This window comes from Electrona antarctica (assembly GCF_951216825.1).
Source record: "Electrona antarctica genome assembly, chromosome: 2".
Lineage (NCBI taxonomy): Eukaryota > Metazoa > Chordata > Actinopteri > Myctophiformes > Myctophidae > Electrona > Electrona antarctica.
The window spans coordinates 4,546,226-4,568,249 of record NC_136807.1 but is presented as its reverse complement, the minus strand read 5'-3'; the positions used below and the strand labels follow the sequence as shown (position 1 = coordinate 4,568,249).

Genomic DNA, 22,024 nt, shown 5'->3' with positions numbered 1-22,024 from the left:
TGACAGATTTTGATGCTATATTAATTTTGTTCGGTACTCCCTGGGTACTCCCCTCAGGAACCCCTGTAAACCGATCTGCAAAGCATCAACATAATGTCCTCATGGACGCTGATTCCACTTCTAGACACTCTGAGAAGCTGTCAGTCTCGCCCAGCGTGGGTGGAATCAGGAAGCGTGACAGTGATAACTACTTTTTTATATTATGTGATGTATGCCATGCTTTTTGTTATTGCTTAATGTAAATCGCTCTGGATTAAGAGCGTCTGCTAAATGCCTAAATTGTAAATTGTAAATTGTGACACAAAATTTCATACACTGCCCATACACGTTGCAGGCATTATGCTAGGTCTCACCTAACCACATTTAAATACATATATTAGTTACGCAAATTAATTTGGCGCAATTGTCTTTTAACAATGTCATTGCTCAGTTGAGTGGTATGTTGCACAATATGCATTGCATACAGTAATACTGAAAACAGCTAGTACTATCATTATCATCTATGATAGTCAGTTCAGTTATAACCTTCTCATTAGTCTTTTGGTGCTCCAATTTTAATGTTCAGAACAAGAATAGACTTATTAACATTGTTATGGTGGTCAGCAATATTAATGGCAAGGCAGCACACTTGTGTGAAGTGAGGGGCACCCACTGTATTTATATCGGCCACATGATGTCTTGCGCCGTCATTTAGTGCCCTAACCTAAAAAAAACCATTAAAGTCCATAGACTTAATTGGCTGGCCAACGATTTACGTCATAAGTTCCCTAAACAAATCCCATAGACGTGGCTGCCATATGACGTACAGTTGGGTGCCACCGATATTGTCCCTTATCGTAGCGCGCCACTCGGTGGCGCGCTATGAGCTTGTAGATCTGCTATTTTTCAATAGCTAAATTATAACAATGTTTAAAACACCAAAAGGGGTTCCCGCCCAAAATGGGTTAACTGTCCTTTTGCGCAGATCACGCAAACCTCAGCAAAAATAAAAGGACAATATCGATGGCCTCCAACTGTAATCTTCAAAAGCCATGCATTGGAGGAAATAAAAGGCAGCCAAATGGGAGACAATTAGGGCCTTTATGAAAAAAGATATATATACTGTATAGATTCCACTAAAAGAAGGATATGCTATAATGACAGGGTGGAGACAGGTGTGTGGGAGGAAGAATGAGGGAGGAGGAACTATAAGCTTTTCCTTCAGCCGCCACATTTGGGAGTCTCCCTCATATTATAAATGATCGACGGTGAGTACCTGAAATAAGATACACTTTGTTTTGGATCTTTATTGAACAGCTGGCAGGGCATTGCAGGTAAAGGACAGGAGACATGGGTTCAATTTGAAACATTTTCTTTGACTACTTTCTTGCGCTAATTTTTTTAAATTTTTGTTCTGCTGAAGAAATGTGTCTTTAGAGTCTTTATTTTATTTGTAACACAGTAAAGTCTTGAGTGTTAATTTAACTCTGTAATTGTGTTAATGGTAAAAATGCATGTTTTGAAAGGTACTAAGAAGCTATGGAACAACTTAATTAATGTGTCCAATCTGTAGCCTATGTTAATATTTCAGAATAACATTTTGCAGTGATGAATGGATTTCTGTTCCTGCTGGCTGCTGCAGGTCTGGTTCTTCAGAGCCAAGTCAATGCTGGTGAGTGCTATCTTTGACACTGTATTTTTTATTAGAATTTGTAGGAATCATAATTGCATTGTTTAATTAAAATTGTAATAATGTTATTATTATTATTATTATTATTATTATTATTATTATTATTATTATTATTATTATTATTATTATTAATCATAATAATTAATGTGTCTTGTCAATGATAATTAATTATCAATTACAATAAAGACATACTGTAGAACTGACTAAATCGAAATCGAAATCTGAAATTCAGTTTTTGTCCTCAGAACTAATTTTGCCCAGTGGTTTCATCGAAAATGTTGTGAATGAAGCTAAAATCAAAGTGGATAATGATTATGAATACTCCAGGAGAGAGTGAGTATACCAACAACTTGTCGAGAAGGTGAAAGGAATCAGTATAAAACTTAATTGTCACATCACAATTCACAAGTTTACAGCGGAAAAGAAGTGGGTCAAATGTTTTTGTTTGTTTGTTTGTTTTTTGCAATCTCAATCATTTAGTAGTAGTCAGGAAAAGAGAGCTGGGGGTGAGACTGTGTTGGAGAAGAACATATAAAGTAATGGGTTAAGGCAGTGGTTTTCAACCCTTTTCATATCAAGGCCCATTACTTATTTGGCATTTGAGCCACAGACCATGAGATGAGATGATGAGATATAGCCTCTCAGACCCAAAACTTAGAATATGTTTTGGTCCACAATTCCATGCTGTGTTGATGTTGGTACCATATGAGAGATAACAGGCAAACTTTGATCAAAACAGTGTAGACTTCTTGTAAATGAAGTGATACTCTAGCTCTGGTCCAGAGCTAGTGATACTCTGCCCTGCAGGGCAGAATCGTAGAAGCAGTAGAAGGCTATGGACCAGAGCTAGTGATACTCTATGCTTAACAATAATTTAACTCTTGAGAGCGTAAAATTAAACCAAATGGACCATTTGGACCAACATTTAGCTGGCCTGGGGACCACCTGGACCACCTCAAGGACCACTGGTGGAAACCACTGGGTTAAGAGATATAGCATAAAAAGGAGCACGTACCTATGCATGTAAGTAAGGTGCAAAAAAGTAGACAATGCCCCAAAGCATAACGTGATGACCAAGGCCTGAATTCCTCTGTGTTCTTATCTTAAGTCTCTACTCTCATGTCCAATCCAAAAACAGAAGCATAGCCCGCGTCCGGAGGAATGCAGCTAACCATGCAGATGTTATACGACTGCTGAGGCAGCCCGCTGGAGCGACCCGCACAGCGGTGCGTTCTGCTGACTATATGGACGCTACCATCAAACTGATCCAGAAGAGGTCTCTTACAGCTCGCCACATTCAAAAGAGATCCATCAACGCCACAGGTTGGTTTTCCTCTGTAGTTTGCATTTCAGTCAGGACAACTCAAGAATGGATGGAATATATATTTATTATGGTTTGGCGATGTATTGGATCTGCTTTTTAGGTACTCAGATCAAGCGCATCAGTCCCAACCATAGGGACTCTGAATCCCCCGTACCTAAACAGTAGATCCAAAATGACAGGTGGTAGCTGGGGCGGAGGAGGGTGAGCAGCAGGTTGTATACAGCAGTGTGCTGATACGCAGCAGCAAGGAAGGAAGCAGGAGGAGAAATGCAAACATCTGGTTAAAGTAGCCGCCCGGCTAATCATGTGAATGAGAGCGTGATGCTGAGGCGTCCCAATTAACGGCCGGCAGCGACTGCACTGAGGTTCCCTGACTGAACTTTGCTCTGCGCATGTCTACGACAGGCACAAATGCTCATTTTTCATAAAATGTCTAAAAAAAGCAATCGATAGAATAATCGTGACGAAGATCATCAATAGTTGCAGCCCTATGGAAAAATACTGTATACTGGTGGTTGACCCTTTGCATCTCTATACTGTATACTGGTGGTTGACCCTTTGCATCTCTGCCTTAGATCTGATCTCTGAGAAGGACCTGAGACTGGTCCGTGACTTGACTGGCTGCTCTGCCAGGACGCGTCCTCCTCCCTGCAGAACCACTCCCAATGTCAACCGCTTTCGAACACCAACTAATGTCTGTAACAACAGGTGAGGTAGCTATAAGAGGTAGCTATAAAATCTGGAATCCTTACCTTTGCTGTTATTCAAATATTTTCAACAAGGTAGATTCTGAGATAAAAAAATTATTAATGTCTATTTTCTCCTTGAAAGGAATAACCCGCATCTGGGGTCTTCCAATACGCCCTTCACCCGCTGGCTCCCTGCGGAGTACCAGGATGGCGTCTCTCTGCCCAAAGGCTGGGATCGTAGACGACAAATCAATAGACGCATTCTTCCCATGGTACATGAATACAACACTGAATGTAGTTAAGTTCAGTTAGTTTAGTTTAGTTTAGTGTAGTTTTAGAAGAAATGTAAGAATAAAAAACTGCTGTGGCCATTGTATAGTATTTTCTTTATGGTTAAAAAGAAGCGACAGAGGTGCTCGGGTGGTAAAGTCCCTGCCCACTAGCCATCCAGCTGTGTCGTGCGTCTATGCGAATACAATTGGCCCGTGTTCGGCGGAGGGAAGCCGTGCATTGGTCATTGCACGTACAGTTGGAGGCCATCGATATTGTCCTTTTCTTTTTGCTGAGGTTTGCGTGATCTGTGCAAAAGGACAGTTAACCCATTTTGGGCGGGAACCCCTTTTGGTGTTTTAAACATTGTTATAATTTAGCTATTGAAAAATAGCAGATCTACAAGCTCATAGCGCGCCACCGAGTGGCGCGCTACGAGCTTTGTAGGTCTGCTATTTTTGAAAAATCGTGGAGGATTTAGAAGGATTTTTTTTAATTTTGAGGTCAGGCCTAAATGGGTCAAATGATAAGGGACAATATCGGTGGCACCCAACTGTACTCCTACACAATGTTCCCTCTAAAAAAAATTCGGTCTGAGCAAACACTCAAACCTCCTGAGCAGACATCAGCAACTACTGAGCAAACATTACGTCACCTTGACACCAACTATCCAAACGTTAGATAATGCTAAGTGAGCGCCCCTCACTTCACACAGGTGGGATTTTTTTCTTTTTTCCAAATGGATTTTGGTATACGAGTGAATCAATATATAGTTACATAAAGTTACGCAAGTTACAACATTTTTATTTTATATCAAGGTGGTAGGCTAGCAATTTTAGGAATATTCAGTTAGTCTATATCAGTGGTTCTCAACCTTTTCAGGCTGTGACCCCCCAAAGTAATCATATTTGAACTGGGGACCCCCCACCCAGACAAGCAACAGAATGGTTCCACAGATAAATATTGTGAAAATAGCCGATCTACAAGCTCGTTGTGAACTTGTAGATCGGCTATTTTCACAATTGTTGCCTCTTTCTTTATCATTTAATAATCTGGCCAATGTTTGACCAGTTTTTATAGCATGGTTTGCTGATTACTTTTGATGCAGTAATGGTATTTTTTTCTTTTAGAGCCTTTGAGGTATTATAAGTCTTAAAAGTCCTTAAATTGTCACTTCACTGTCATCTGGGGTCCCCCCACCCCCAAATCATGTGGGGACCCACAGGTTGAGAACGACTGGTAGGCTATATGAATACTCAATATTGCTTTACATGGGGGGGCATGAGAAAACGGAAATAATGTATTGGGACACACACACACACACACACACACACGCTCACACACACCCGAGTTTGCTGGTTTGTGTTTTTGAACTCCTAGTTTCTCAGATTGTCGAACGTCAGCAGCCCCTTTTGAAGAAAGCTGTATTAACAGATTGGAGAATTACAGAGAGGTTCCATATGGGGCTAGACCGCTAGAGATTAACGTTAGCTTCCACATGTTTCATTCACAAGCACACCGGACTGTCTGGAGGCTTGTTGTGCTGTAGTGATAACAACGTTAGCTGGTTGCTAACGTTAGTCCCCCTCTCTTGTTGTTGCGCACAGCCGTGCTTTTATCCACACTTCCATCCGTTCGCCTTTTAAATCTAAATGTCCCATGAACGCACGGGTCCAAGCAACGCCAGCTTATCTGGTCCTTGGGGTTTCATTAACACTGACTGCTGCTGCTGCTGCTGTTGTTGTTACGTCTCCACCTCCTAAGGTCCCCACTCGCGCGCAGTCACACACAGGAGGAGTAGCCTCGGTCCCAGGCAGGAGGAGAGGAGAGGAGAGGAGAGGAGACCATAGAGTAATAAAAGGAGGGGAGGAGACCTATCTGTCGCGGTCGCCTCGCCTGTGTAATCTAAATAAAGTGTAAAGTAAATCAAAAATAAAGTGTGGGCAAATGTCGACTCGGGATAGGTAGCCTATTATTACTGTAGTGATACTCGGGGCAATTTCTTTTTTAAATATATATATATATATATTTTTTACACCAGCGTCTGTGCGCGACAGATTTCAGTTGTGCGCGGGGGCATTTGGCCATGTGCGCGCGCGCGCACGGGGCACCTTAGGGGGAACATTGCTCCTACAGGCTAGGGCGGCACCTGTCAGCAGGGAGTGTTGGGCTGGAGGAGTAGTTCTCCCGGTGGGGCCTCCGAGTCCGTATTGGCAGGTGAGTCAGTAGGAATAGGATACAACAGCAGTGACAACACAGAAATGTGTGTGGGGTGGAATTAATTGGCATAACGACAGCGAAAAAGGGGGTAACAATAATTGTATATAATAATCAGTTAGGGTGTTAGGCAATGGCTGTCATGCACAGTGAAATCTATAGTGTTCATCTAGTTGGATTTTACAGTGTGATTACTTGAACTGAAATTGTTCTCTCTGCCCAGGTGAGGGAAGTGTCCAACCTTGTATTGCGCACAGCCAATCAAGACGTGGAGGAGGATTCTGTCTACACCCACCTGGTGACCATCTTTGGCCAGTGGCTTGACCACGACCTGACCTTAACCCCTACCTCTCCTGTCATCCGTTCATTCAATGACAGCATCGACTGTGACAAGACCTGTGATCGCACCGAGCCTTGTTTCCCCATTTCGGTCAGTGATGAATATACTGTATACATACACGGTAAAATCCTGAGTGCTCACTTTTGAGTACATTTTCCTCACTCACAGTTACATTATCAGCCAGGATTTGACTGAACACATCCACGCGCTACTGTTTAAGACATTCAGCCCCCCATATGTTACATGTCCAACCAATAGACTTAAGGCCAATACATGCTCCTTCCTACATCTGATCCATTTCTTCGGAAAGGGAGGTGATGTATGTCATTCCGAACTTCTGATGGGTCGTTGACTCGTTGGTCTGGTTTCTTTTTCTCAGAACTCATACAGTACACCCCCAGATGTCATGGCTCTCCAAACTAATTTAGTTCAGAAAGCCAGAATCCGAACCAGAAGTATAATCTGTAAATTAACTTGCTGTGCTTCCTTTGGCGACTGACTTCCCCCAGTACAGATCAATAAAGGTCTTATTGTGTCTCCTGGCATCCTAAAACAGATCCCCAGAAGAGATCCCCGCTTTAGTCACTGTACAAAGTGCATCCCGTTCGTCCGTTCTTCCCCAGCCTGTGACGCTGGCAACACAGTCTTCGGCAGAAGACCTATGCGTCAGCAGATTAACTCCATCACAGCTTTCATCGACGCGGGCATGGTTTATGGCGCAGACGATGCCAAAGCTCGCAGTCTCCGCAACCTCACCAGTGACAAGGGCCTGTTGAAGGTCAACGACCAGTTTGACGACAACGGACGTGAGCTCATGCATTTCAGTATGGCGGCTACCAACGTGTGTGCCACGCGACAGAGCATGACCAATGTCATCGATGCCCAGGAGGTGCCCTGTTTCAGTGCTGGTGAGTGAAGCTTCCGGGGAATTAAAAACAAAGCTGATTTTATATTCTTCAATGTTCTTTTCATTGTAAGTTCGATCTGTCACAAAACATTCCAGTACAGTGTTTGGATAAAATTGTGTGCAATAAGATCGTCCCACGCCTCATCACCCCACCCATCCTTGCTTACACTAAATCCTTTTTTATTCCCCCCTCAACTCCACCCTCCCCTGCCTACCACAAGCTCATGTTGTAATCAAAACATGAGCATTAACTGAAACGTCTGCATGCAATGCAAAGCCAGTCTACATCTACAAAACAAAAACTGTTTAACTGCATTATATAAATAAAATAAAAAAGGTCAGCCACCATTGTTTAAATCACAACCTTCCCTCGCTGTCTCATAGGTGATGGTCGTGCCAATGAACACGTTGCACTGTTGGCCCTGCACTCACTGACGTTGCGTGAGCACAACCGTCTAGCACGGGCTCTGGCCAACCTCAATCCCCACTGGGATGGAGAAAGACTTTACCAGGAATCTCGTAAGATCATGGGAGGATACCATCAGGTAAGGGAACAGACCACAGTGACAATTTACAATTTAGGCATTTAGCAGACTCTCTTAATCCAGAGCGATTTACATTAGGCAAGAACAAAAGCATGGGAATACATCACATATATAAAATGCATTTATCATGAAACATGCGTAAGCTAAGAACGTAACTAGAACATATATACTATATAATGACACTATACATATAAACTATACATATATACTATACTATGCTATACATATGTACTATGAAGTGCTATGACTACATACAATGCAATTATTGTGCTGTTTACATGACATGCTATAAGTCTGTTTCAAATGCTATCTACAGTAAGTCTAAAAAGTGCTATCTAAGAGGGTAGGATAAGTGCTATGGGCCATGGTGGAGTCTGAAAAGGTGGGTTTTCAGACTACGGCGGAAGATTGGGAGTGATGCTGCAGTTCTGACTGCAACGGGGAGTGCATTCCACAGTTTTGGGGCCAGAAGGGAGAAGAGTTTGGGACGTGTGGAGCGTTGTCCCGGCTTATACAGTATAGACCGTCAGAATATTGCAAGTGGGCCCCAAGGTTGGGATACCACTGGCATACACTAACAAAAACAATGATCTCATTATTGATGAAGTGATATTTCAATACGTGAAACTCTCTCCAACCAGGTCATCACATATAGGGACTACTTGTTACACATTGTTGGTCCACATTTTTTCAATAAGAGACTCTCTACCTACCCTGGCTATGACGAAAACGTGGACCCAAGCATCGCCAACATATTTGCGACAGCCGCCTACCGCTTCGGCCACCTGATTGTTCAGCCCTACATGTTCCGTCTCGATGAGCAATACCAGGAGCATCCTGATTTCCCCAGCCTACTGCTGCACAAAGCATTTTTCACACCATGGAGAGTTGTCTTTGAAGGTATGACCGACTAGGGCTGGCCAATTACACAAAATGTCCATTCCATGCCCATGTCTGACATCATTACTAGCTTAAAATGTTTTAGGTAAATTACTAATTTGATGTGAAACTGATAGTGTTGCTGTCGGGCAGAAACATATCTCATATCATATTTCAGCTTTTTATGTTTTCTTTGAGAAAAAAAATAGACAAAAATAGACAATGTACAGTACAAGCTCACTGTGCATTACATTGTTACGCATTGTGAGCTTGTAGATTAATTTGCCTTTTTTGCTATTTAATACAAATTAATAGAAACCTTAAAAGTGGTTAAGTCTAACTCTTTATCTCTCTAGAGAGCGAGTGTGTGTTTTATGAACATTGAACCAATGAAAGATATTAACAAGAACTAAATAACTACATTGGATCCCAGAACTCAACACAGATTCATTTTTTCTATGTGTGGGTGGCTGGCTGGCTGGCTGGGTGCGTCTGAGCACGAAAACAGCATGGTTGTTTTTGCGCAACCTAACACACACACAAATACACGCACATATTAACTGTATATATGGTGATTCCGGGTGTGCCAGTACAGTACAGTACAGTGACAGTACAGTACAGTGGAGGGTACAGTAGAGCAGGGGTTCTCAACGTTTTTGGCCGGGGACCCCCGGAAATGTTTTGGCAATGTCTCGGGACCCCTGCCCCGCCCCCTCCCGACCCCCAATATAAATTGACTGCTACAATAACCTTAAACCATTTTGGGCGGGAACCCCTTTTGGTGTTTTAAGCATTGTTATAATTTAGCTATTGAACAATAGCAGATCTACAAGCTCATAGCGCGCCACTCGTCTGCTATTTTTGAAAAATCGTGAAAATATATATATATTTTTTGAAAATAATTTGGGGACCCCCTAAAATTATTTGGCGACCCCCCGAGGGGTCGCGACCCACGGGTTGAGAACCCCTGCAGTAGAGGGACCCCCACACGGTAACTGTCATTTCTCAACCGTTTCGGACGCGGGGCGGCTCGCCGGAATCGGGCCGGCACCCTGGGTGCGTTCACGTGTGGGATCCCTCCCCCACACGTGAGTTGCACCACTTACTTCACACGGGTGTGATTTTCCTTGACTGCACCAACACAGAGTAAATAAGGTGGTTGAATGGAGTGATAACAACGCTCTCATCATTAACACAAAAAAGACAGAAGAGATTGTTTTTGGTATACCACCAGAGATACACAGATCCCCAATTACTATTCATGGTGAACCGATCAACCAGGTATGTTCGTACATACCTGGGAGTAGTAATAGACCATCTATTGTCATGGAACGATCAGATTGATTCAGTGTGTAAGAAAACAAAGCAAATAATCTACTTCCTTCGCTGTCTAAGATCCTTCGGTGCTAGTTGACGGATTCTTCTTTTGTTTTTCACTTCTGTTATTATGAGTGTTCTTCAGTACTGTAGTACCACCTGGTATGGATGTTTGTCTGCAGCCCTAAAGTCACAAATGCTGCAACAACTGAACATTTGTTCAAAGATTGTTGGACAACAACTTCAGAAACTTTATACATCCACGTATGATAACAGCATCCTAAGGTTAGCAAGGAATATCACCTCTAATACTAAGCATGTGTTGTATGGAGAATATAGGTTGCTACCTTCAGGAAGGAGATATGGTGTACCAGCATACAATAAGGTCAGACTAAAGAGGTCCTTTGTCCACCAGTCGACCTTGAGGCTTAATCAGGAGTCGTAGTAGCCACAGGATAATCTAAGCGGTGGATATTGCTCTTGTCTTCATGTCTTTATGTATGTAAATTGTCTTGTTCTTTGTGTTATGTAAAATGTGTGTACGTATATGTGTTCTGCATACTTGGCTGCTCTGTCGCAAGACAAATTATGTACTATATCATATATCATATCATTTTGCTTTTGGTTCACCATAGGTGGTGTGGACCCAATCCTGAGGGGACTGCTGGGTCGCAAGGCCAAACTGAACACACAGGACCATATGATGCACGACGAGATGACGGAACGACTCTTTGAATTCTCCTCGCGCTTGGCCTCTGACCTGGCCTCTCTCAACCTGCAGAGAGGCAGAGACCATGGACTTCCTGGTACAGCCTTCTGTTTCACTACCTTCCATGTCATGTACAGCAGTGGTTCCCAAACCTTTTCGTGTCAAGGACCCCCAAATCAACATTTATTAGGCCACGGACCCCCCATTTGAAAACATATGCCAGTGACCCCGATAAGGGAGGATTTTTACGGCTCTAGCAGTGATTCCGAAACATATTAATTTCATGGACACCCAGTTTCACACGCATTATGCTACGGACCCCCCATTTAATGGCATTTCTATCTCTGGTACCCCCAATTTATATTGTAAAACCACTGTTAATTTAACTCTGAGAGTGTACAAATGGAACCAAATGGACCCGCTACAAATGGAACCAAATGGTTCCATTTGTACACACTCTGAGTTACAGACCCATAAGGGTCCATTTGGTTGCAAATTATCATTTAGCTGGGTCCCCCCTGGAACTCCCTCAAGTACCCCTGGGGGTCCCCAGACCCCACTTTGGGAACCACTGATGTACAGAATAATAGCACAGCCGTAGTGGACACGAACATGCTGGCACACATTGCTGCACTATTGATTACTTTTACTTTTACAGATTAATCGAATAATCGTGAAACACATTTTCTTTCTTTGTCGCACAACGGCGTGTGCACAAATATAGTAAATACCAGATTTATAAGATTAAAACGCATTGCATCCTAAGCTTGTAGATCAGTAACGTTCACATGCCCAAAAAAAGAATGAATTATTCATTCATCATTAACTGTATTCAATTATATATATTTTTTCATAATCGATTCATTGAACTGTTGCACACCTACATGGACATACGCACACATTTGCACGTGCGTGTATGTACACAGAGCCACTCCGTATCGGGTTTGTTTAATGGTTATGGCTGAGTCATAATGACGTGGCTGTTTGGCTGAGGCCCACTGGATAGCCAATTTTAATATAGGATAGAAAGTATTTTCACAAATGCTGCAATTCATCAATGTTTGCTCTCTCTCTCTCTCTCTCTCTCTCTCTCGGCTCTCTCTGTCTCTCTCTCTCTCTCTCTCTCTCTCTCTCTCTCTCTCTCTCTCTCTCGGCTCTCTCTGTCTCTCTCTCTCTCTCTCTCTCTCTCTCTCTCTCTCTCGGCTCTCTCTGTCTCTGTCTCTCTCTCTCTCTCTCTCTCTCTCTCTCTCTCTCTCTCTCTCTCTCTCTCTCTCTCGGCTCTCTCTGTCTCTCTCTCTGTAGGCTACAACAAATGGCGCAAGTATTGTGGTTTATCACAGCCCCAAAATTTGAGAGAACTGACCGAAGTACTGAATAACCACGAGTTGGCCAGACAGCTTATGTTCCTCTATGGCACTCCTGACAACGTTGACGTGTGGCTGGGTGGAGTGTCCGAGCCCTTCGTACCTGGTGGCAGAACGGGGCCCTTGTTCGCCTGCATCATCTCCAAACAGTTCCAGAACATTCGTCAAGGAGACAGGTGAACAGACAGGTTTACTCAGTGGTTCCAAAACAATGGCTTGGGAATCTCAGGACCTTTTTTATTTTTGAGTGGTGCAACCACTTCCTTACGGAGCTATGTGTGTGGGTGGCTGGGTGTCTGGGTGTCTGGGTGTCTGGGTATGAGCACGAAAACAGCATGGTTGTTTTTCACCATCTGTGCGCAACCTAACACACAAACACAAACACACCCCCCCCCCCCCCCCCCCCCCCCGGAACACCCGCACGGAGTTGCACCACTCGCTTCACACGGGTGTGATTTTTCTTCTTCTATTATTACTGACCCAGTGAACGTGTCTTATGCTAGAGATTTTTGTTTTTATCGCATTCTTGAGCCAATAATCCAATATTTGACTAATTTAATAAGTTAACTAAGTTAATAGGAGACCAATAACAAGAGCAAAACCCTATGTATAACAGTTTTTGAACCTGAGTCATCAGTAGGCTCATCAGTGATACTGTGAGAGTTTATATTATTCTTTTATATAGTTTTATTTTGGTCTCCTACTGCAGCGGTCAATGGTCATTGAATTATTGGCTCAAGTAGTAGATCGGCTAATTGCATTATTAAATAGGGCTTGAGTGGTTTATTCATAATTTAAGTGGTTTAACATTTTGGTTCCTGAACTGAAAAGTTTGGGAACCTCTGGTTTTCAGACATCAACTCTAGCCACATTGGTACGTTCACATGGGTTCTAAAAGGCACATTGGTACGTTCATATGGGTTCTAAAAGGTTCATGACACATTGGTACGTTCACATGGGTTCTAAAAGGTTCATGACACATTGGTACGTTCACATGGGTTCTAAAAGGTTCATGACACATTGGTACGTTCACATGGGTTCTAAAAGGCACATTGGTACGTTCACATGGGTTCTAAAAGGTTCATGACACATTGGTACGTTCACATGGGTTCTAAAAGGTTCATGACACATTGGTACGTTCACATGGGTTCTAAAAGGTTCATGACACATTGGTACGTTCACATGGGTTCTAAAAGGTTCATGACACATTGGTACGTTCACATGGGTTCTAAAAGGTTCACGACATGTCCATTTCAGACATTGGTGGGAGAACCCAGGAGTTTTCACTGAGAACCAGAGAAAGTCCCTGCGGAATACATCCCTCGCTCGCATTATCTGTGACAACACGGGCATCACCGAGCTTCCTGACAAACCCTTCCTGTACCGCCCCAGAGGGTCCGCCGGGTACACCAAGTGTGCAGACATACCTGCCTTCGACCTCAGTCCATGGAGGGAAGGTAGTGGATGAGTTTCCTAATGCACAAATACATGTTTTTTTTTTTAGATGATAAATGCTAATAGTTTACTTCTGATTTCTCACTGTCGTTTCTGTGAATCAAGGTCCTAACGGCTTCGCTGGGGGTGTGTAAGGACCAACTGGACCACAAGGTATAACCATGACATACTAAACATTAATTTAGTTCAATTAGTTTCATAACTATAGGATCTGATATAGCCTTAAATGCAATATCCTAAAATGCCTTATGACCTTGGTTTGCATATCAAAATTATTCCTTCTTTTGTCCCCCTAGGAATCAGAGGGCCACATGTTGCGAGGGGGTCCCCTGGCTAAACCAATCATAGTAGCTTTTTCTGTGCAATAACTTCCTCAAAGCAGGCACGCCTACCACCTTCAGGGAAGTATTCTACAACGTTACAATGTGCAGGACATCTACTCACTGTATGACACAGAGAACAGGTATCATCTGTGTGATACGAGACGTTTGAGATGTATATGAATTTGATTACCATTGTCTACAAGAATACTGGTAATCTGGACCTTAAGTTTAAAGGAGATGTGGTGGTTCACTCCTTCACCACCCAGGAGCAGAGCTATATGTTTCACTCTCTTACAGCTAAACAGGCAATTAATGGCTTAACAGCTGACAACTACTTCTCTGGTGTTGAAATTGACCCAAATGAACCTGTAAAAGTTAATGTGGGTTATTTTCTGACACCGAATGAGTTGTTGTCATTGTTCATATCATCACACAGTCTCTCTCATTCAAAGGTTACCCTAACTCTGTGCTGTATGTTTTTCATATAACATATTAAGAAACACAAAAAGATTGTTTTTGTTATTGCTGTTTATTCTGGCACTGATTTAGCTCTTACTCATGTATGAGTCATGTTATAAAAAGTGCTTGCGGCTTGCGGCCTCTGCGTCTTAATTTGCATTAAATGCTGAGTAATTAAATTAATTATTCCTCCATTATTAATCCATTATAATAATTCCTTAGGGGCGGTAGTGGCTCAGGGGTAGAGTGACTGGATAGCAACCGCAAGGTTCCCAGTTTGAACCCAGGCTCCCCCAGAGTTAGTGTCGAAGTGTCCTTGAGCAATACTCTGAACCCCTACGTAATTGCTCCCGATGTGCAGGTTGGTGCCTTGCATGGTTTCCTCCGGCATCGGTGTGTGAATGTGTGTGCGAATGGGTGAATGTAATGCACAATCTCTGTAAAGCGCCATGGATAAAGGCACTATATAAATGCACCGTAGTCATTTCTGCATTGTTGTCCTGAGTGTTTTTGGATTTATTGATTGATTGAATACTTTATGTAAACAACATGAGGTAAAGTCAAAGTCATACGATTTGTCACACACGTTACCGCAGTGAAATTTGTTCTCCGCATTTGACCCATCTCTTGGAGCGGTTGAGCCGCAGCCAAGGAGCGGTGAGCTGCAGCGTGCGCCGCGCTCGGGAATCATTTGATTAGTAGATTTGACCCCCAATCCAACCCTTTGATGCTGAGTGCCAAGCAGGGAGGCATTGGGTCCCATTTTTACAGTCTTTGGTATGACCCGGCCGGGGATCGAACCCCGACCTCCCAGTTTCAGGGCGGACACTCTAACCACAAGACCACTGTGAGGTACAGACTCAGTCAGACAATTAGACAAAAAGGATAACACAACAAAGTTCTTGTTTCCATTGTGGTCCTTTATCTTCTCTTTTTAAAGCTTACAGTTGGAAAATTAATGGAAAACATGTGATCTCTACATATACTATGGTAACTATGCTATTGGATGTATTTATTTCTGAAACTGGAATGAATAATTGCTTTCATTGATGACCAGTTGACCACATATGTAAATACAACAATTTATATTGTCATAGTTTTTTGAAGTTTTCATAATCGATAATAATGGTGTGTGGGTATGAGTTAGGGCTTCGACCAATTAGGTCCTAATTGGTCGAATACCAAGGTCTGGTAGGGCTTCGACCAATTTGTGTAAATGTAAGCATCAGTAATGAGAAAACACTAATCATCATCTGTTGTAAGATTATCTTGTTCATTAAACCACAGGCCAGCAGATGGTGCTGGCATACACCTTTTAGGAAGTGACAGCAAACAAGACCTGTAATAGAATATTGTGCATTGGAATTAAATGTTTTATATATAATATATGTGAATATTGTTGCTGTCAGGAGGAAACCACCTAACTCAATGTTTGAGGTTTTTGAGTTTTTTTGCATAAATCAGTGCTATTGAACACCCTTTACATCTGTGTGTTGTTTCGAAAATATTGAACCAATGAAAAGTAGTAAAAAGTGCTTCGGACAAAACCTCTTAACTCCATTCATTGGACCCTCAAACTGTCTGCTAAGCTAAAGCAACTAACATCACCACCTCTCCCCGTCTCATGGAAGTAATTGACAATATATAAAGTCACAACACCGACTTTGATGAGGCAGTATTGCTTTGTTTTCAAAATATAAGGTTTTCTTCATTTCCTGAACATTTTTTTTTTCATTTCCTGAAAAATGAACATTTTGGAGTTAGGTGGTTTCTCCCAGACAGCAGAGATATGTGTTTGACACCTTCATGTTTTTCTGGTGAAAATCTGCAGCCGAACCAATCAAACAAACTATGGGAAACTGAACCGGAACAGGAAACGGATTATGCTACCTTCTGGAAACCTGAGACTGCAGCAGTGTTGTTTTTGGCAGCAAATTTAGATTTTAGTTTTAGTCATAGTCTTTTGAATAGTTTTCATTTAGTTTTAGTCACATTTTAGTCACCTGGAATGTGTTAGTGTTAGTCTAGTTTTAGTCGACTAAATGCCATGAGATTTTAGTCGACTAAATATACAGTCAGTCGACTGTAGATTTAATCTACAGATTTAGTCGGCTAAAATGTATTTTGGTGGGCATTGATGCCGTCGTAAGGACTGTTGCGACGCGTTGTGAGCTTGTAGATCTGCTATTTTCAGCATGCAACCAAGTGTAAAATAACTTATACTGGATCTCTTGTCCACTAGTCCCTTCCTAACATTTTAGTCTAGTTTTTATTTGTTGACGAAATTGTCAGTATATTTAGTCTTAGTTTTAGTCGTCATAGCACAGTTTTCATTTAGTTTCCATTTAGTTTTCTTCAGTGGAAAAAGGTAGTCGACGAACATTTTTCGTCTTAGTTTTAGTCGACGAAAACAACACTGGACTGCAGTTATGCACAGAGCCTATATCGCTTTATACAGGCCATCTTTTTGCAGTCCAAACCAGATGCTATACTACTTCCACCATGCATGGGTTCACACAGGGATAATTCCGAAAATAAGCTCTGTAACAAACAAAGGCTTATGTTATTATCTACAAGTTTCGTCCAACAAGATAATCTTCAACACGCGCAGATCGTATTACGTAAAATGGGCACATGAAGGAAAGCCTTTAGTATTCACAGTTGAGCTCTTAACAGCTGTGTCTTAATGCTTGCGAAACTATAACGTATATGATAACCACAGACCTTATTTTCTGCATAAATTGAAACAAAGCATTTGGAATCTGATGAGGGAACACTTTGACTTTGTTTGGTTATGTTTGTACAGTCTCAATGTAATGCTAGGGAATTTGTCAGTGCTGCTAAACCACACCAGTACCATCATCACTTAGATTTACAGACAGTAAGGATGTTTTGCTGCACTGTCACAATTCCTGTGACAAGTAAGCACTGCAACTGTTTGAGAATTTGAGTTATTTATAGGCCTGGATTAACACAGTGTGATGCCCAAGGCCTAGGCTGGGCTTGGCGGGCGGCTGTGGCTCAGGAGGTATGAGCAGGTCGTCCAATGACCCCAGGGTCGGCGGTTCGAATCCCGGCTCCTCCTGTCCTTGGGCAAGACACTGAACCCCACGTTGCCTCCAATGAGTCGGTCGGTGTGAGCTCGCCACCATTGGTGTGTGTGAATGTGGGAAGTGAGGACGCTGGCGTCGACTGTTCGCTTCACCTCCCAATGTATGAATGAATGAACCATTGTAAAGCGCTTTGAGCACTTGGAAAAGCGCTATAAAAATGCAATTAATTATTAGGCTGACCACACCTGTGCCTCGGATCCCTCCTCCTAGACCTTAGATTTACACAGATAGCTAAAACATATAGCTCCTTCCACCCTCACAATACATGACAATTAACATAGATACAAATGCTCTACGGGCCCTTACAATGCTCAAATGTGAATGAGATCACATCCTAATGCAACATCTCATGCTAAACATCATTATTTCAATAATAAATGTCGTAGAGGCCTGGGCCATGGCTCAGTGGTCCAGGCACCTTGGCTGGTAATCCAGTCTGGCAGTGTGCCGCGGGTTCGACTCCCGATCCCGACGGCCTTTACTGCATGTCTTCCCCCCATCTCTCTCCCCATTTCCTGTCAGCCTACTGTCTGTCCCTCCATAACAAATATAAAATAAAGGCGAAAGCCAAAAAAAAAAACATTTAATAAATGTCCTAGTACGGGGACTATAGTCTAGGCACAACCATAACACAGTATGTCTAAAAAAATCATTGCACACACATAGCCTATACCAAATAATGCAAGGCAGGAACATCACATTGAGACAATGTATTGCATTACATTTACAGGCAGCGATGTATAGGCTATTATAAAAAGAACGAGACAACCAGAAACCTAAAACTAAACACAACAGTGGTTTCATTTTCATTTCAAAATCAACAAAGAAAATGGCATTTTCTTTCAGGAATGGCATGCAGATACAAAAGGACTTGAGTGTCCTTCTTGCCTTTGTAAAACAAGATTAATTTTAATGTATGAACAAGAATACTAAGGTGTAGGCTTAGTTATTCCATACAGCTCAGGAGGATGGATTCATAAAAAAATAATATGTAGCCTACATAGTTTCTATCAGCACTGCTGAATAACAGCAATATACTTTACTGCTGATTCAGCAGTAAAGTGTATTGCTGATATTACTGAAATACACTGGCTGACCCCTTGCCCTTGGTCAATATAAGGAATGTACTCACTTCCCTGTGATTTTCTCAACTTTCTGACTGTATGCCCTTTGCTGCTACCATGCAGCAGAAGCGATATAGCAGCAAGAACCCACCTTTTTATTTTAAAAGTGGTTATTTAGTTTAGTTTAGCTAGGGTCCTTAAAGGACCACTTCACCACTTTCCAACTTCTCTTCCTATAATTGGTCACTCCTAACTAATGTTCATGATAAAATACCACCATTTTTTCCTACTCAGTCTGTGTCTCATAGGAGGGCTGTGGGCAGTTTAGAAACCCGTCCACCAGTGACATCATCAATGGTGAATCCAAGCTAATAGAAACGGCAGGCTTTCTTTTCCTGAAAAGTTGCAATGCAAAAGTTGAAGCCATCATTCTCACGATAATAAAAAACTAAATATATTTTAAAACAAATATTGTTTAAAAAAAACTGCCTAATGATGATGTCACTGGTGGACGGGTGGCCGAACTGCCCAAAGCCCTCCTATGAGACACAGACTGAGTAGGAAAAAAATTGTGGTGTTTTATCATGAACATTAGTGAGGACCAATTATATGAAGAGATGTTGAAAAGTGGTGAAGTGGTCCTTTAAACATGAACCTGTTTGCGAACCACTGATATAGGCTTGTATGGACACTGGACACCACATACCATCTCAAAGGTTAGGTAAACCTGTCAAACAGGAGTCCGATAATGGTCATCTTAAAGAGAAACAGCTAGGCTGACTAAAGCCAAATTATATCACCCAGGTGATCCATCAAATAATTTAAACATGTCCATACGCAGTTTGTTGGTCTGCACTCTGCACACGATCAGATCGTTCAACATCAATCGCTGACAAGACACAAGACAGACTGAATCAATCATGCATGTACCATTTTTACTAGTCAACATTATCACAAATTACGCACGCGCGCGTGCGTGCAACAGCCTGTGTATGTGTATAACTGGGTTGAGGGCTGGCTTGCCAGAGGGGGCGTCACCCGATCACTGATCCAGTCTACCTTTAACCATCTTACCTGCAGGTTGACAGTTGACACTTCATGGGCTGAGATTGAACTAAGCTTTATGTTGACCAGTCCAGATATTTATTTTTACATAAATATTTGAGGGCAACAATGGCGTCCCCCGTGAAGGACTCACCCACACCACCCGGTTACCACAGGCTGGAGATCCAGAAGACGACGTGGGACGTCCCAGAGCGGTACACGGCACTGAAAGCGGTCGGTTCGGGCGCTTACGGGACGGTGTGGTGAGTTTACCAGCCAGGGAACCCGGGGAAAAGCACGAGTGTTAATTTAACTCCGAGAGTGAATGTTCACCCTCGCCCTCGGCGTTACAAATGGGTGATTTAATACTAAATGAGCAGTGCAAACTGCAAAGTGTTTATTATTTGCCATTGCCAATTAAGTATTCTGTATAATTTCGTTGCACCTGCATTGAGAACAGGAATAGAAAAACAATTCTTCTTCTCATTATCAAATGTCGCGTTTGTTGTAACCCCAAATGGCCAAAATGATTTATTTGCGTAGTTGAAGTGTGCATAGCTACCTGTCGTGTAAGCTATTACATGCAATCCGAGGAGTAGGCTAAGCTCCACTGATAACAGAAGCGCTATTGTGCTTGAGGCCAAACTAGCAAGTCGATGCAGGTCCGCAGATAAGGCAAGAATCTCAATCTCTCTCTCTCTCTCCCCCCCCCCCCCCCCATCTTGACCTCACCCTATTTATTTTTGTTCAAACATAAATACACTCTCTAAGTCAGGGTTGAATTGATTGATTGATTGATTGATTGATTGAATACTTGATTGATTGATTGAAGCCTAATAACAGTTTGCATATAGGTACAGTTATACAATAATGCTAAAAGGGGGGGCTTGTTCCCATTGTGGCCCTATGCATTCAATTCACCCCAAGACATATACAACACTAGGAGCTGTAAAAGTATATTTACAGAAAAGACGGTGTGGGGTAATTTATTTTGGCAAGCTAAAAGACTTGTCTAGGTCCAGTCAATTGCAGACACCTTCGCTTTCCTCTTAATAATCATTAATCAATAGAACAGAAAAGGTATTGCTTATGTTATTTCCCTCTTCTTTATGTTGTTTGCCTCTGTGCTTGTCATCAACATTCCATTTGTAGTAGACCTAAAGTAAAGATCTAATCAGAATCCCAGTCAGGTATATTCTACACATAATAGCTCACGCACGCACGCACGCACGCACGCACGCACGCACACACACACACACACACACACACACACACACTACACTTGGCAGTCAGTGTCTACAATGCCTTAAAATATATATACTGTAACCGTGCTGCCTGCCTGCCATAATTCTGCAAAGTGTGTAACGGGCAGGGTATCAAAAGATGATAAATAAATAACATGCAGATTGTTTGTCATTTGGCCTCTAAAGCTCCGCCGTCGACCAGCAGTCCAAGGAGAAGGTGGCCATTAAGAAGCTGTCCCGACCCTTCCAGTCTCTCATCCACGCCAAGCGAGCCTACAGGGAGCTCAGGCTGCTGCGACACATACAGCATGACAACGTAAGTCCCTGCCATCCCTGGGCGACGCGGTGGTGGAACACAGGATATGAATGGAGTCAGCTCCGGACTCCGGACTGAGCTCATAATCTGTGGCATATCGCTGCTGACGGGTGGAAACCTTGTATGTCCAATACCGTTCCTTTTTCATTGATATTTTTACTAACATTTTAACAAATTAACCCATTTTGACCTGAGATCAGATTCTAAAAATGTCTTCTACATCCTGACAGTTTTCTGAAAAAGCTATGTTTCTATGTCAGTGGTTCTTCGATTTTTCAAAAATAGCAGACCTACAAGCTCGTAGCGCGCCACTCGGTGGCGCGCTATGAGCTTGTAGATCTGCTATTTTTTCAATAGCTAAAGGATGACATGATGCTAACACCAAAAGGGGTTCCCGCAATTTTAGTTGATAATAAAAAAATCACAACCGTGTGAAGTGAGGGGCGCAAGTGACTACTAGTCAGTGCTGCTAAACCACACCAGTACCATCATCACTTAGATTTACAGACAGTAAGGATGTTTTGCTGCGCTGAAGTGAAGGACCTATAAACGTCTCAAGATGTCTTGGACCTCTTATACGGGTGTAATTATAAAGACGTGTGGGGACGTTCTGGAAGAACAAATGCAGTTTTATCTTCTATTATTGACATCATAAGATAGATAATGTAGTGGACCCTAAGTGGAAGATTAAGTGCCCAAATTACCACTAAAGTCTATGTTCTAGTACTGTATGTACAATAGGCTATCCAGTGGAAATAAGTAAGTTAAAACATCAG

General features: G+C 42.4%; 2 protein-coding genes across 3 annotated transcripts in view; both read left to right on the top strand.

Moving 5' to 3' along the window:
- Positions 1-1,247: 1,247 nt before the first annotated feature.
- Positions 1,248-14,940, top strand: LOC306937790 (eosinophil peroxidase-like). 2 transcript variants are annotated; one of them, XM_079521742.1, is made up of 15 exons: positions 1,248-1,313; positions 1,586-1,651; positions 1,915-2,002; positions 2,808-2,992; positions 3,569-3,701; positions 3,825-3,954; positions 6,393-6,599; positions 7,066-7,417; positions 7,801-7,961; positions 8,603-8,861; positions 10,793-10,963; positions 12,169-12,406; positions 13,488-13,687; positions 13,791-13,838; positions 13,982-14,940. In XM_079521742.1, exons 2-14 carry the CDS (start codon positions 1,588-1,590, stop codon positions 13,817-13,819), a joined length of 2,217 nt encoding a protein of 738 aa, XP_079377868.1. In that variant the 5' UTR covers positions 1,248-1,313; positions 1,586-1,587; the 3' UTR covers positions 13,820-13,838; positions 13,982-14,940. The 2 variants fall into 2 exon arrangements, with proteins under 2 accessions (XP_079377868.1, XP_079377869.1); XM_079521743.1 differs by lacking the exon at positions 1,248-1,313 and having other exon boundaries at positions 1,571-1,651.
- A 4,775-nt stretch (positions 14,941-19,715) lies between these two features.
- LOC306937848 (mitogen-activated protein kinase 14B) overlaps positions 19,716-22,024 on the top strand; it is a 14,218-nt gene continuing 11,909 nt past the window's right edge. The window contains exons 1-2 of the mRNA XM_079521841.1: positions 19,716-19,951; positions 21,119-21,248. Coding sequence (XP_079377967.1) covers positions 19,818-19,951; positions 21,119-21,248 — 264 coding nt within the window. The 5' untranslated portion in view covers positions 19,716-19,817. The remainder of the gene's footprint in view (positions 19,952-21,118; positions 21,249-22,024) is intronic.

What these genes read in the sequence shown, in the direction of transcription:
- LOC306937790 (XM_079521742.1), top strand. Translation starts at nt 1,588, where the DNA reads ATGAATGGATTTCTGTTCCTGCTGGCTGCTGCAGGTCTGGTTCTTCAG. An exon ending in GAGATCCATCAACGCCACAG is followed by an intron (nt 2,993 to 3,568) that starts GTTGGTTTTCCT and finishes TCTCTGCCTTAG; the next exon opens with ATCTGATCTCTGAGAAGGAC. An exon ending in GGTGCCCTGTTTCAGTGCTG is followed by an intron (nt 7,418 to 7,800) that starts GTGAGTGAAGCT and finishes GCTGTCTCATAG; the next exon opens with GTGATGGTCGTGCCAATGAA.